This window comes from Calidris pugnax, unplaced genomic scaffold, assembly GCF_001431845.1.
Source record: "Calidris pugnax isolate Ruff unplaced genomic scaffold, ASM143184v1 scaffold298, whole genome shotgun sequence".
NCBI lineage: Eukaryota > Metazoa > Chordata > Aves > Charadriiformes > Scolopacidae > Calidris > Calidris pugnax.
Genome location: NW_015091152.1, coordinates 1,296,838 through 1,313,413, shown reverse-complemented (window position 1 = coordinate 1,313,413; position 16,576 = coordinate 1,296,838). Strand labels below are relative to the sequence as shown.

At 38.3% G+C, this 16,576-nt stretch overlaps 1 protein-coding gene across 7 annotated transcripts in view; it reads left to right on the top strand.

Moving 5' to 3' along the window:
- LOC106898163 (potassium voltage-gated channel subfamily KQT member 1-like) overlaps positions 1 to 16,576 on the top strand; it is a 534,664-nt gene that overhangs the window by 300,480 nt on the left and 217,608 nt on the right. For 5 of the 7 annotated variants that reach the window (XM_014959270.1, XM_014959272.1, XM_014959271.1 and 2 more), the window contains 3 exons: positions 709 to 803; positions 1,788 to 1,828; positions 10,213 to 10,274. In XM_014959270.1, coding sequence (XP_014814756.1) covers positions 709 to 803; positions 1,788 to 1,828; positions 10,213 to 10,274 — 198 coding nt within the window. Of the gene's footprint in view, positions 1 to 708; positions 804 to 1,787; positions 1,829 to 10,212; positions 10,275 to 16,576 lie in introns of those variants that run through there. The other 2 variants (XR_001413887.1, XR_001413886.1) reach the window with 1 other exon arrangement.

The window sequence follows — 16,576 nt, the reverse complement described above, 5'->3', positions numbered from 1 at the left end:
GCTGGAGGGGAACAGATTTAGATTGGAGATTAGAAGGGGGTTCTTTACTGTGAGGGTAGTGAAGCACTGGAACAGGTTGCCCAGGGAGGTGGTTGAGGCCCCATCCCTGGAGATATTCAAGGAGAGGCTCGACGAGGCCCTGGGCAACCTGGTCTAGTTGGGGGTGTCCCTGCTGACTGCGGGGAGGTCGGACTAGATGACCCTTGGAGGTCCCTTCCGGCCTGGGAAATTCTATGATTCTATGATTCAATAATATTTCTGTCACCAGACATCTTTAGTCTTTAGAGGCATTTGATTCTGGGTCCAAGTGTTATGAATTGGCCCTATCTCTGTCGTTCCGTCCTCTGATAATGATTAACATATGGGTTTGGAATGAGCCGAGAGATACCGCACTTGATAGTCTTAAAGAAAGTATATATCTTGGTTTTGTGTTTTTTAAATACACTGTGAAGGTCTAATAGTTAGCTCAGTATGAAGTCACATGAAGACACGACTCTAACTGACAGCAACAGGAATCATTTGGCTCCATCTCCACAATAAATATGCACTCCCACAATGCCTACGTATTTTTTATTAATTGCAACAACTGCTGCAAAATGGCAAGCAAATAACCTCTGGAAGATAAAAAAGAGAATGAAGGCCTGTCTGAAATAAAAATCAAGTTTAAACTATACTTACCTTTCAGTCTCATGTATGACTTTTTCACAGCAAGCTCGGAAACCGTATGACGTACGTGATGTGATTGAACAGTACTCACAAGGACACCTCAATATGATGGTTCGGATAAAAGAACTTCAAAGAAGGTAGGCCCTGTCTACCTCATGAAATATTTGATTTCTCTGGTGCCAGCTGCCCTTAGGAGAGATGTGTACTTAATGAACAGTAATTGTCCGAAATTGCAGGCACAACGGGGAGCACAATATCTAGAGGATTACACTTGGAGTCATTTTTAACCCTTTTTATGACTGAGTTTACAATTATCCTTTATCCTCCTTCTGTTCTCCTCCAAGTGAAATTAAAAGAAATTGAGGTGCATGCTCTGAAGTTTATAGTATGAAGTGTGCTTTTCTGCCCTCTTCTTAGAAAAGGAAAACTTTTCAAATAACGATTTGCCTTTCTATCCCCTCTCTGTGGTTCTCCACAGTTGAGAGAAATCTGGTTCACTTGTGCTCCCCTCTCTATCTGGAACTTTTCCCTTCCCACATTCCTCCTTGCACATGCTTTCTCTGAGTTATGGGATTGCAGCTGAAATATTTTGCCACAATACTATTCTCTTCTGTTTCAACACAAAGTGCTTTTCTCTACAAATTAACACTGCGGACTGGGACACCAGACTGAGCTCCTCTGTCCCGTAAATGAAATGAGATGAAAAAAATCCTATTGAATGGAATCTACTGTGTCAACATATATAGATATTAAATCCGCCTGCACGAGATTCAAGGAATAGTTGCAAATGTTATTAAGAAGCTATTCTGTTTGTATGCTCTTTATTATTAGATTACATGTGACACATGAGAACTATGTTTTAGTTACAACATGAAAGTCTAAGAAATAAAATATTAGTACTCATGAAAATAACAATAATAATATGGTTTGATTTTGGAAAACAAACTTTAAAGAACTAAAGTGCTGACTCTACATGCAGAAAATCATGCTAGTCTCGTGTTTTCACTTAGTTTTAGGTTTAAAGCTAACGTAAATTTTCATGTAAATTTTGCTCCTTACTTTTCCTAGCAAGGAAATTCTTCATTAATTGCTTGCTTGGTAATTCTCTGTTTGCTTTTCAGGTTGGATCATTCTTTGGGAAAGCCAGGGCTTTTCCTCCCAGGTATAGTGACTGTATTTTATGTAATATTGTTAGCCTCATAACTTCATGGAAAAACCTGTGGCTACAGTAATACGGATTTATAATCTACCCAATTATGCATAAATATATAATTATGTTAATAAGCCTGGGAATGATGGTTTAAAGATAAATACCTTGCATTCAGGTGGTAATGGAGTAAATGGAAATTAAATGTTAAAAATGTCTATCAGTGCACGATGAGTTGGAAACATATTGCTGAGAATTTTTCCACGAAATGTTCTTTCTAAATCTTTTGTGGTAGGTTTAGAATATATGTTCATTCCACTTAAAAAGATTTCTTCCTTTCTGAACAACCTATGGATTTCAGTTTTGGAAAGTTCAAAGGAAGATTAAGGGTATCGTTCAGGAAGAACTTGGGTAGGCTTGAAAGCTAGGGTGACAGAAGTGGTATGAAGTTCCATCATAAAAAATGCAAGATCAGGCACAGAGAAATTAATTAAAAAAAAAATCTCCTACATGTTAACAGTGGTGAAAGTCTGGCATGTCTGAGAAAAAGAATTAGCTTGGTATGCTAATTAATGGTAAGCAAACGCCAACTAAATGTAAGAAAATACTCTGATAAATCCATAAAAAAACTAGTCTGAGCCTACGGTCAGGAGAGAGATTTTCAAGACATCCAGGAAAGTACACCTGTCTTTGCACATGACTCAGGTAAGGCCTTAGCTGGTATATTGTGCAAAGATTTAATTCCACATCTTTAGGAATGACTGACTGCAAGAAAAATAGGGAAGGAGTACTAGGGTGACTAGGGAAGAGGAGAACCTGTTCTATTATTGGGAAATAGAAGTTGACGCTTTTTAACCTTGCAAAACAAAGGGCTGGAAAGGGTTGTCTCTTAATTCTGCAAGGAGAGTGATTACCCACGAGGCAAAAGAAATACATTAGGGAAAGGACAGTACAAGCAAAAGAAAAAATTATTGTGAACTGGCCATAAATACAATTATGCTGAAAATGTATAGCCAGAAAGGAAGTCCCTGGCCATGCACAGGATGAGATTCTGGGAAAACCCTGTGCTGGGAATCATGGAGGTCAGAAACCTGAGGGCTTGTCTGGGAAAGACTGAAAGTGTTTACTTTAAATCTCAAGAGATTGATCTCAAATTTCCAGAGGCCTCATCTCATTCTCTATCTCTACAACCTCAAAAGTGACTTAGGAACTGAAGTCCCATATCTCCACGTGACTTTGAGCAATTCTGGGCGTAAGTGTAACTGAGGGCACCAAAATTATTTCAGCACCTTTAAAAATGTCATATTATCAGTGGTTAAAATGGTTGAAACTATCAGAATGAGGAGCCTCTCTCAAAACACATTTTTAACATCTGATTGCTGCCCTCAAATGGACTGAATAAATACTGGCTGGGAAAGGTAAACTGGTTGTTAGGGATGCAAAACCCGGCAAGCTTAGTTATGGATTTGCAAGACCAAAACCAAAAGTTATTAGCTCTAGTAGTTATTTTATCTAAAACCTCCACAAATCCAAAATTATATAAGTGATTGCAGATAAATGGTCTGCAGAAATAAAACTGGGGTTAGTTTATGACTAGTGCCAGTATTATCCAGCCCGCCAATAATCAAGTGATGAACCGTGATGAGTGGTTATAGTATTGGTCTGCTTTGGGTAGAAACAGACTCTTGCACTGTCCTCCTCCTCCTCTGGAAAACAGACTTCTTCCTGAGTTTTCCTCAGAATGGATGGCTTATTCTACACTGGAAATGTATTTTCAATATGATATATTTTTCCAGTTCAGAGGCATTGCTAAAAACCTCATTTGTAAACAACATGGGTGTTTCCTCCAAGCAAGCAAAAGAGAAATAACAATGCAAAGAAAATCAAACCACCAAGGAGAAAAACAGGAGAAGAATTTTCCTTTCCAGGTCCCTTTTTTCCCATGTTTTATTTTACTACCATTCAAAGAATCTTAAAGTCTGATTCCAGGCCTGTTGAAAAGAATGGGAGTCTTTCCAGTGACCTCAGTGGGTTTTGGATCAGGCTGTTACTGAAACCCTGTTGTCAACTTTGATAATGCTATATGGAGTAATTGCAGTGTGTCTATAGTATTATTACCTTTCAAAAGTGAATGATGTAATAAAAGATCCAGAATTTGAATTCACTGGAAGCAATTACTGTGGTTTTTTTCCGAGTTATTTTCTCAAAGATAAAAAGCACAAAAAGCTGTGTTAAAACAAGATAAGGATACAAGAAAAGAATAAAAGCCATGCTGGGTCAGACCAGTCCTGACTCCAACGGAGCCAAAAGCAAGGTGCTTTGGGAAATGTATAAAAAAGGGGCATGCATAAGCCTTTACGCTTCCTGTAAGCTTTCAGCCATTTGCAGATCAGAGACTTCCTGACATGGTTTCTGTGTATTTAGTAGTCCTAACTGGTTTGTCCTCAACCACCTTGCCTAGTTTCCCCTGCAAGCTTTTAACATCTATGATATTTCATGACAAGAATTTTCATTATTTAAGCTTCACATGCACATACTGTGAGGAATCCTCCCATTCTGCTTGCTTTGGTCTTGGCGTCTACAGTCTTTCCTTGAAACTCCTAGTTTCAGGAGTGGATTTAAAAACATTAAGATCATGAATATATTGAATCCCATTTTTATGAGTATATGCAGAAGACTGTGTTTTAGTTTCATTGAAAACCCATCCCAGTGTTCCAGGTAACACAATTTTGTAAGACGAAACAAAGATTCCCGTAGTAGTAAACAAACCCTTAATAAATGAAATTGTTGATATAGAGGCAAAGCCCATGTTAATAAAATTTAATGAATTAACAAAGCAGACACTTATGTAATGATACAAATGAGTGTAATACTTGACCTTGACTACTCATGATGGAGTTAATTGCTTTTGAATGCGATTTTTGAGGCTTACTATAGCTTTTTAGGGGCAAAGGTGAAGAATAATGCCAAGGTAAAACAAAAGATCTAGTGTTTGTGTTCAGAAAGGTATGCAAGATGCTGATGTTTATCTGTAGTTCATCTGAACCTCTTGGGTCTGCATAACCAGGTGGGAATCCCTGGAGAAAAAGGCTTTCTTGTAAAATTTTGACAGTTCCATTGTTTGGTTTGCCACCTAAACTTTCTGATCCTATTTCCTTCACAGCTGTTAAGAAGAAATTGGGTGACAGTATGTTTTAAAGCACAATAAATACACTTAATTTAATTTTTTTGAAATGACAGATACCCATATTTCTGCGGAACTGATTTATTCCACCCCTCCCAGAGACAAAATCCAGGGGAACATGGTCAAAAATAAAACCACTTAGGACATTTTATGTAGCTGTCAGGTGTTCACAATCTTGTCTCTAGAAGTTAATTTCATTTCTGGGTTTGATCTACCTTGATGCAAATGGAAATATCCTTTGATATTTGATTTCCTTTGATATATTCCTTGATATATTCCTTGATTGATATATTCCTTGATATATTCCTTCCCTTGATATATTCCTTGATTTCCTTGATATATTGATATCCTTTGAGGGCTTGGAACCTGCAGCTAATTTACTTTTCATCCAGGTTCTCCAAAACCTTAATTAAGAATTCCATTCTTAATAAAAACAAATAAGGAAGCTTGCATTTCATTTTGAATTTTGTATATAAATTGTTTTATAAATAGTGTAATGCTCATGTGTCTAAATCCTGCCATCAGCATGTTCTGGAGGAAGGGCAGACGTGATATAGTTCATACCATATACAGTGCATATGGATTCTCTCCAATAAATTGGTTATATTGTTCCTTATGAGCCACTTGAGGAAATTGTGCCATCTCAGAGGCTGGATAAATGAAAGGCACTCAGATACCTTTTGTTTAGGGCTGTTTTATTTGTTGAAAGCTGATTGCACATCTTTAACCTGGCAAGTTGCTCACTGAAGATAGATATTTGCAACTTGAAAAAGTTAGAACTTTCTACTTTCAGTGCATGCTGTTAGTCCTTCACCATGGAACAATTAGCTTTGTCACAAGGTTTTCTGTGTTGCAGTACGGACTTCTAAACTACAATATTTTGGCAGTTTACCTTTTTTATTTTCTTTAGGCTGTCCAAGAGAAATCAGAAGCACCTGATCTAGGACTACATCTTACCTTTTTTTATTTTCTTCTGCAATTCAGTCGTAAAAGTCTCTGGCTGACAAATAAAGAGACTCAAGTCAGAAGTCATGATGCCTAAGGCAACATTGCTATTTACTACTTTATGGGTCCTAGGTTTAAAAGGGCAATCCTGACTTGGTTTTCAGAAGCACAGCTGGTTTATAAACATAAGAATCTAAATCTTACCCTAAGCTCATTGCAGTTTTTCCTACATAAAGCTTTTACTGATCTGAAACAAGTGGAGATCCAGAAGGTTGTAATTGCATTGAGTTAGACAATAGAAGGTATTTGCATCTCTTGTACTGTCCTGCCTTCTGTAGTCTCAGTATTGAACTTGATATAATTTGCCAAAGGTTTGTGATCTCTTTAGCAATCTGGAGTATCCTAGCTGTCACAGTGCTCAAATTCCTCATTTTTTGCTTAAAAAAATTAATGGCTTTTAAATAAATTTTAAAATACTTGAGTTAGCTTACTTCTAGCTGTATACACCATAAAATTAAAAATGGAGGAAGAACTCTTACTCTGTAGAAGTAGGGTAGATCATTTCCAGCTCTTATCATCTTCAGACCACCTGGCTGCAATTCTTCCACTGTCCTAATGGTCCCCATCAGTATTTTTTCTAACCAAAGAAAAAAAAATCTGTTTTCTTGAAAGTTTGATATATTCTGATGAGATGGAGAACACCCAGTAAAAAATTAAGATTGTGTTGCTGTCCCTCATTCGATTTGCTCTTTTCCTCTTATTTATTTCAGATTATAATTTCTGGGGTTTTTAAAAGGAAAACAAACTTGAATAACGAGTAATAGATCTTTTAGGTTGTGTGCTTCCACTTGGGGAAACAGTTGGGGATGGCCTTTGTTGTTTACTCAACTGGTGTGGGGAATACAAAAAAAAAAATTTAATTTTTTTTACAAGAGGCATCTCTTGTTGTTCACTAGACAAAGAGATTTGCCATCTTTGTAAAAATACTAGAAAATAAATGCAGGATCGTGTTGTTTTGAAAGTACTACGGTGTGTACACTCAGGAAGGCAAAGACTTTCAGGGAAGAAATTTACTTATTGATAAAGATGAGATATGGACTAGATGACCCAAGAACTGTTCAGTCTCCTGAAGTATAATGCCTATTGCTTATATACTAATATTTTATCTGATGCAAGTCTAAGTATATAAAATGTTGGGTTTGTATCATACCAACCATATGGTACAAGCTTGTTTCAAGATAATTTTTTTTCTTCTGAGCTAAGATTTTTCCAAATGTATTTTCATCCAGTTACAAATAATTGTGCCTCCTTTCATGATGATCATGCATGTTTCCTTTGTGTCTATGCCTTTCACATATGTATGCACAGTTACTGGATTGCTTAGCTGGTTTATCTGTTTTATTGCGGACCAACATAAAGAACTGACAAAACTGAATACTAAAAGCAAGTTATTTTTTATTTCAAAGCAAAGAATGTAAAAATTAAGGTAAGGCATTTCAGATTTATAGTTAGCCATGCAATCTTTTCAACTGTGTAAAAGCAAATGATCTCATGTAGGAGGTCTAAAATCATATATCTTGAATAGACTCAAGAGGGAAAGCATAAACATGAGATAGATAGAAATCAAATGCACTACAGCAATGTTATCTGAACTTCTTCACACAATGCTCTGCTCATTGTGTACACACCCCATTTACCTTTAAAGATGGTCTTTACTGGAGCAAAATGCTTGTATAGAGCTGAATGCTTATTTAAATGGAGGCTAATAAGAAATGGGAAAGACCAAAGCCTTTTGTGATATACACAACCTATGGACATGACACAGCTACATGCATGTATATCATTCTTTTCACTTCCTCTGATAGGAGTGCCACATGCCACAAAACAGCTTCTTGCTGCTTATCTGCTTCCTATTTTCTTGTTTTCTGTTCCACACCACATGGGAGAATAACTAAAATAGGAAACATTATTACTGTGGTTCGGTTGTTTTGGGATGTTTTGGTGATTATATGAAGGATGTAATTAGAACCGGTGAGGAAATTATTCTTTTTTAAAAACAAAACCCCCACCCTTATTGGAATATTTCCTCAGGTTTGGGGGGTTTTTGGTTTCAGATATAAACAAAAACACTACCTACCCACTGCTGTTCAAATCACATCCCATTTTAGAAATCCTTAAAGGCATGGGGTTTTTTTCCTGGTATATAGTTTGAAAGATAAGTGTCTACAACTTTACTAACTAGAAAGTAGACTGCAAAGTCAATTATTTCATTTTAGGCAGAGATTAATACAAAGATAATCTTGAGCTTCAGCCACTTATGTTTTAAGAGGGTTCTATGGTTGTGAACTGATGAATCATAAACACTTCACGTGTACGAGCCAAGCTGTGCCATTTATTTTCTGTCCCAACACAGTGTCCTTGAACAATCTTTGAATTTTCTCTCAGTGCGTTATTTACTCCTCCTGGTTCTCTGATAGAGCATTTCTCCTTTCTAATGCCCGCTTGGAGCTGTCAAGGGTCCATGACCTTTTCAATACACTAAGCGGTCTGTAGAGAAGGAAAGCAAAACGTGCTCTTGCCAGCATTGCTTTTCAGTAAAGGCTTCCTCTAACTTTGTGGTGCATAAGGTACAAGTTACCTTTGGATGAACTTTGGTGCAAATGTATCACATCAGCATCAGCAAACATATACGCTGCTAATGGTAGTGGTAAAGCAAGTAGAGTTGGAAGGGACCATAGAGATCATCTAGTCCAACTCCCCTGCTGAAGCAGGATTGCCTAGAGCTTGTCAGAGCATGTCACTCAGGAGCATCCAGGTGGGGCTTGAAAATCTCCAAAGAAGGGGACTCCACGACCTCCCTGGGCAGCCTCTTCCAGGGCTCTGCCACCCTCACCGTGAAGAAGTTTCTCCTCATATTTGAGTGGAACCTCTTATGTTCCAACTTGTGCCCGTTGCCCCTCGTCCTCTCACTGGGAACCACTGAAAAGAGTCTGGCTCCCTCCTCCTTCAAACCACCCTTTAGATCCTTGTCAGCATTAATAAGGTCTCCCCTCAGCCTTCTCTTCTCCAGACTAAAGAGTCCCAGCTCTCTCAGTCTTTCTTCGTAAGGGAGATGCTCCAATCCTTGAATCATCTTCGTTGCCCTTCGCTGGACTCTTTCCAGTAGTTCCCTGTCCCTCTTGAACTGGGGAGCCCAGAACTGGACGCAGGATTCCAGTTGTGGCCTTACCAGTGCAGAGCAGAGGGGGAGAATGACTTCCCTTGACCTGCTGGCCACACTCTGCCCTACGCAGCCCAGGATTCCGTTGGCCTTCCTGGCCACAAGAGCACACTGCTGGCTCATTGTCATTTTGCTGTCCACCAGGACCCCTAGATCTTTCTGTTTGGAACTTGTCTCCAGCAGGTCCACACCTAACCTGTATTGGTGCCTGACATTCTTCTTTCCCAGGTGCAGGATTGTTTGTTTTTTCTTGTGGCTATTTTCTCCCAGCTCAGAATATATGTTTTTGTGCTTCATTTCCTGTGAAATAACACCCCCAAACTATGGTGTTCCTTTGCAATTAGCCATGTAAACACAAAGAATAGACCCCACTTTATGCAGTTTCCAATCTTGGCTCCCAGCCTCACTATTCGTAGTGTGCAAGTGAAACAAATTGCTGGACTGGGCTTAAATAACCAGGTCTCATGAAGGCTAGGAGGGAAAATGAGGTTGGGAAAGCAAGGGCTTTTCCCGAGGTGACTCGTTTGCAGAGAGGAGATAGACCTCCTCCAGTGCCACTCCAGCCCCGTGAAACGCTGGACAGGACTGCCTCCTACGTCTACAACCTCAGTTGAAAACTATTCTCATTTCATTATATATAGGAAGTGTACATGGCTCATGTCAATGATATTCAAACTGGGAGTGCACCTAAGGAACATGCCTATTCCGTCTGACTACACGCAGTTAATTGAGATAATTAAGCAAGGCAACAAGTTACCTCAGACACTACCAATAGTCTTTCCTGTCCACAGACTACCTCCACCAAGGTCCAGGTTGCCTTTTAGGCTAACTTAGTCTTGTCAGTTAGACAAACTAACTCCTTTCTCTCCAACTACCCTCTTTCACTCCTGTACACTATGAAGAAATTCTTTCTTCTTATGTTCATGTTATTTATACTGCCCTAACATTTTACCAGCTTCTTTTTTTTGCTTTAAATACCATTGATATGATTGTTAGTCTGAGTTTATTCTCCACCTAATGAATGTCCCATTTTTATTCTTTTTTATTTAGAAAAAGGGGTAGACAAAGGTTACTATACTGTAGGAGCCAGACTGATCCGGCTAGAGGATAAGGTAAGTGCATGAAAGCTTTTTTTTTTTTTCTTTCCCCTGAGTAATGATATCTGATCTACCGACATGCAAGATAGTATCTTGGCATGATTTACTTTAGAATTACAGGGCACTATAATAAAGAATAATATCCTAATTTTTGTAAGGGAGTTGATGAAGTATCATGTGCATGTTGTTCAGCATTAACCATTTACCTGCCATACAGATTAGGTTCTTGATTTTAAAAGGTACTGCTTTCATGTGGAAGCCAAATCACACAACTTGCAGATAAGTATTGTGAACTGACAAGGTGTTTGTCATACCGGAATAAGTGAGTTAAACAGAAAAGCTGGTATCAGGAGCCTTTGTAAAGAGCAACAGTTGATATCTCAGTCAATAATCTTGAGGTTCTTTAATGCTTACTGCATTTGTTCTCCTGTGCAGTTATCTTTGCATCAATTCTGCCCTCCCCCTCTGTCTTCTTGCCAAGAATATGTTCATCTTTGTTATTAATTAGAGTTACTTAGAAGTATGTCTAAAGGCCAAAGCTCAGTAAGGCTCTATTGTTTTAGACCTATTCCAAACATCCTCAGGAGCTTTTCCCACTCAAGTGATAAGAAAAGTACAAGTTTGCTTAAAACTAGGAATCTATTTCTCTAATATTTTTCTGGTCAGCTCTCTTACCTGCCGCGGACAGTAAGTAGCATCACAGTAGCTTTGGTATGTGGTATGATGTAACAGCTGAGACAAAAGTAGATTTGAATTTAACAGATCCATTACCTATTTGCTTGTCTTACTCAAATTTCTCATGCAAATTTTCTTTTCACTTTTTTCTTGGGAAGTGAGGCAAGAAGGAAAGAGGAAGGAAACCTTCCATTATTCCTAAAAAGAATTGCCAAAAATCAGAAATTGAAATTAAGCAAATGCAATTTCTCCCTTTGTTGCCTAATATCTAATGATCATTGCTAGGAGAACATTTGAAATATGTGATGCTGTGATGTCAAAGGACAGATTTTCTTTGACTTTTAGCTTTCTTGGACAGCATCAGAGAATCAGCTTCACAGATAAAGACAAATTATCTGAGTTAACTTTTAAAGTGGATTGGTCCCTTGTGGTTCTTTCACTCTCATTCAAAGTGAAAATCGCTTTCGTTCAGATTAGCTTAATTAACTTCAAAAGAGATACATTGCTCTCTAGCCTATGTATATTCTGTAAATTCATACCACTAGTTCATTCAGATTTCTTTAATATACACATATAGAGAAACTCACAATACAGATTTGAAAATGTAGCAATAAAAGTATCTGGGATAACAGTTAGATTACTTTGTGTGAGAAATATTGCTAGAATTGTAAATACTTCCGGAAGCAGTTGTTCATGGTCTCCTGACTGCTCCATATTTATGAAGAAGAGAGGTCAGAAAGTTATTAATGTGTCTGGCATTGGTCCAGCTTTAGCACAATATGGTGTGGATTTGATAACTTTTTATTTCAAAGCCTTAACTAGCGTACCACAGAGATAGCCTAGTCTAGGGATGATGCCAGTGTGCACAGAAAGTGTTGCAGTGAATGATCTTTACAGCTTAAACCTGTTTTAAAACCAAACTCCAGCTGATTCAGAAAGGTTATAATTTTCATCAATACTGCCTCGATGGAAATGCTTAGAGATGGTGAAGCAACATGGTTTTGCTTTCCCGTGTTAAATGTCTTTTGTAAGCATGTCTGTAGCAGGGACTCACAACGATGTTCTCAGAACAACAGTCAAAGTTTAAAAAAAGTTTAAAAAGCCAATGGTATAGCCATCAACATCATTTAAGCATGATCTAAATATAGTTGTTGCAAGCTCAAACCATTAGTGTGGGCAAGACGTTGCTGCTATTTTGTTTGTAGAAATAAGCTGTAGTGTTTTAACTGACCACATATTGGATGGGAACTGGTGTTTTCTATCTCTCTACTTATTGTTCTGGAGAAAACAAATAGAATAAAAATATGTCAAGATATTTTCATAAGATGACTCTATAAAAGACATTCAATCATTGCACCTCCTTTTTGTTCTCAGATCAAATGTAAAATAAAAAGCCAGAGTCTAATGGAACCCAGGGCATTTGTTCTGTTGGTACAATTTAGCTGCTTTTAGGTACACAGGGCTTCATTCTTATATTCCTGCCAAGAAAGTAGACACAGTACACAAAAAGGGCGAACGTTTGCTGTGTTGGTTTGTTTGGGAGTTTGGTGCTGTGGGTTTGTTTTTGTATTATTTGCATCTTTTTGGCACATTACGCTAAAATACATATGTTTACATAGTGAAAACAAAGTTAAGCTTCCCAGATATCTCTATTTTAATAGGACAATAGAAACGGCCGCATCCTGCTGTCAAACCGCTTCCCCTAAACTATTTTCCCATGTCTCATGGGCTCTCCTGCTTTAAGAGTTCACTGTGTAGCAGCTACTCTGTGCCCAAATGTGAAACAATATTGGAGTCAGGAAGGACAAGCTGGGTTTCAACCTCTGAGGAGAATAAATGAAGCAAGGGCATGTCTGACATCAGGCTCCAGCTGGTGGTGAAAAATGATCTCCCCCTTGGAACTAGAAAACCTTTGGGATCAGCCTCTGTCCCCTGGAGAAATTATTTTAACATTCAGTCACCCAGTATAGTCATGGCAGCCTCCCAACCGAGTGACACGTCTGATAAAATGACATGTTTTTGGACAAAGGCCAGTTGGTGTAGATAAAAATGCAGTGTGGATTTGAATGTTTCATCTGCTTAAAAATCTGTATCGATAAGCTATTAGTGCACCCCTAGCCCAGACTGATCTTTCCCACCAGCATTTTCCAGTTCATTTGCTTTAGTTGTTTCTCTGAAAGAGAATCGGAATGTAATTCACCCATTCAGAGCTCTGTGTTGTTCTACATAAAGCCATAATTACTCTTTTTATAAATTTGGGGGGGGGGGAAGGGGGGGGGAGAGAAGTGTATATTTCTGATGGTTAAGATGAACTTCATCCCCTTTAGAGATCTGCTACTATTTGAGTTAAAATGGGGGATCTGCTGCTAGAAGGGCATAGGCACAGATTTCTGAAGTGGTTGCTTAGTGATAGATAAAAGCTTTGAGGCAAAAATGTTTCAAAGATTCAGAGATAACAGCCTTCCATTCAAGTGGCATGAGCAGTGTTGTCTGCAGCCTCTCTTTTGTCACCATCCAGGCTCCCTGTGTAAGTTTAAGGTAACAGGGAAGGGGCAAGAACATATTTGTGTCGGTTGAAGCACCATGCGAGTCCAGCATAAAACACAGCTGAAATACACTTGTCTAATTTTGCTTTTAAGCGTTGCAAAGCTGACTGGAAAAGGATAAAATTCATGGTGGCAGTATCCAGACAACACGCAAAACCTTTTTTTGGCATCGTTAGTGCTGTGTAAGGCTTCAGTCCTTTCATTAACATGGCATGTTGCACAGTGTAAGTTTACCCATAACACTTTTCAACCTGTTTTTCCCTGAGTGGGGTATAAAAAAAACTAATTTTGTTGTGGTCAGCGTAATAACCTATTGTGGTTCTTTTCATAAAAATGATGAGATGTTTAGAGCAGGAATGGGGCTTCTTTCCCAACACGTGATGTGTGCCATTTGGCTGACCCTTTCTTGAGTTCGATGGCAGGGTTTAATTTTAAATTGCGGTATGTAGCCATTGACAGATTCTTTTGAAATGTATTAAGAGGGAGATCGGTTCCAAGATGATGTTCTAGAGCTGGCGTTAGTTTCTTTTCAAAATTGTTAACTAATGCTTCTTTATGATGAAATGAGTATTCTTTCTTTCTCTTTTCTTTTCAAAATTAGAAACAAAAATCATGGTGTGCTATGTCAAACTGCACGGCAACCTATAAATAAAAACAGGAGAGAAAAGAATCTACAAATGAAAAGTTAGAAGGGACAGCTGTATTGTCTTTGAAAAAGAAATCTATTAGGTATTTTTATAATTATATGGCAGTCTTCTTTATGTGGTATTTACAGTTATGATTTACATCCATATTACCATAACTATTTCCATACTTATAGACAACATGTGATAATGCTGGGAGCCAAAAGCAGCCATTTGGTAGCATTTAAAAAATGCAGAAACGCTAAGGGAAAACAGGGCAGTAAAGCAGAACCCTTCTGAGCTTTATCCATCTGAGTAATACGAGCCAGAACAAAAATGTCGTCCAACATAAACAAATGTAGAGGTTGGATTGTGGTGGTAAACTCTCTCTTTACCAATTTAAACACTCGTTTTAAAGTTGGAAGCTAAAAAGATGGGCTCAGAGCAGAGTGATGTTTCCCTACCATCTTATTCCTTCTCCGTAACAATGGAGAGATGGATGTTAGTGAATCTGACTCCTGCTGTGATTACATCAGGAGCCATTAAATAGTAAATTATTTATCATGACAGTGCCTGCAAGCACTACCATAGTGAAGGCCCTGTCAGAATTTCCATCATAAGCCCCTAATTTGTGAGTCAAGTGATGAGCATAACTGAACTGCATTAAAAAAAAAAAAAGGGAAAAAGCTGAAAATTGGTGCACAATGAGTCAGTTGCAAAATGAGTGTGCTACATTTTGAGGTTTCAAGAATATGCCTGAAATAAACCCAACAAATGCATTTGTTCACAGAAATATATTTTGGAACAAAGGTGTTTGTGGGTTGTTTGCCCCCAGCTCTTGAAAGGTTGAGTGATTCCGTAATATAAAACTTTTCAAAAGGCTTTTTGCAGATGGGCATTAGGTGAATTTCATTAGCTACTGAAACAATTCTTAAACGTAGTTATCAGAGATACACTGCCATTCCTTCTTATAAGTAGAAAATACATTTTATCCTGACCCTCTATGCTTTGCTAGTGCTCATGGACACTGCTGATTTTGGGGAGTGTATCTTCTCAAGACAAATGTTCATAATTCAATAATTAACATAGCTAATGTGACTTGCAAATAGCAGTATATCTTGTGAAGAAGGTGCATTGCCTGTTGGACGTTTTCTCGGAGCCTGCCACATTCAGTTCAAGGAGAGAGACAGGAAGAGATGCTGTGGATGCGTATTTGGAATGGGATGCCAGTAAACACAGTCAAAGCCTGGTTTGCCTGGTTTCATTTACTCCATAGCAGTCCAGCACAAATCCATTAATTCTGCCTCATACCCATGAGGTCATTAGATTTTTATTTTTAAGCTATTGCCTAATTAAAAAAAAACCCAAACCTAAATATGCCTGATACTTCAAGCCAAATTGTGCTTTCATTTATGCCAGTGGAGTTACTCAGGATTTACGCAGGTGCAGAACGCAGCAAATTTCTTACATGGCTTTAAACAAGATTCCAGCTCATGTCATCACATCCTGCTCAATAGGAGTGAATTGACAGAGATGAGGTGACAGCAGAAATAGGGACTCAGAATTAATCAGAGTGCAATCATGTTTTTCTTCTATTATGTGTAAGCGAATCTTTGTGTTACGCTGGGGATTTAAGGTACCGTAGAACTGAAGTTCTGCATGCATTCTTGTACGGAAACATCAAGACAGATTTTTAATCTGAAAACCAAGTAATGCTGATTTAACAGCTTAGATCTCAGCTACACAGTTTTTCTACTTTGCTAGCTGACTTCTCAATGAGGAGAAGAACTACTGCAGCCTGGACTTCTTTTGACTATCTGGGGTGATTTTATGCTTCTCAGATAAACCTTGTTTAATAAGGTTGAGTGGGAAAGGCTGGTTTTGAGCTGCCACCACTACCATTGTGATGGTAATGTCTGAAGGTCCAGACAAATGTAAGAGCTAATTCTGGTATGCCTATCAGGCAAAAGGAATGAAGAGTTAGATCATATATTCTGAAGCATATCTGAAAAAATCCTGCCTGAATTCTTCCCTTATGGCTCTTGTTTGGAGCCTTATCATATATGGTACTTGGTAGCACCCTCCTATTAAGATTGCACACCACTTTCAGTTATAAAACTATTTTCAGTTGCTTACATCTTTGCCAAACTTTAGCCATCTGGGCTGAAATTTTCCAAGGCAGTCTGCCTCAGGCTGGGATTTTTTGGAAAATTTGTGTGTCGATGTGGGTCATCCTTTCTATATCACAGTAACCTGACCCACTGTGAAGATTCTCCCAGAAGTAAATATAACAATGTTGATGGAAAACACTTGAGCTTCTTCTAAATTTGAGCAAGAAAATTGGACAGAAATGGAACATTATCTGCCAGTCTTGAGACCCAGAGGCCTGATCCAAAAAATAGTGAACTCAGCAGGAGGCTTTCACATGGATCAGGCCCTGATTTTTAATGGGTGAGGGAGCAAAGGGTTTTGC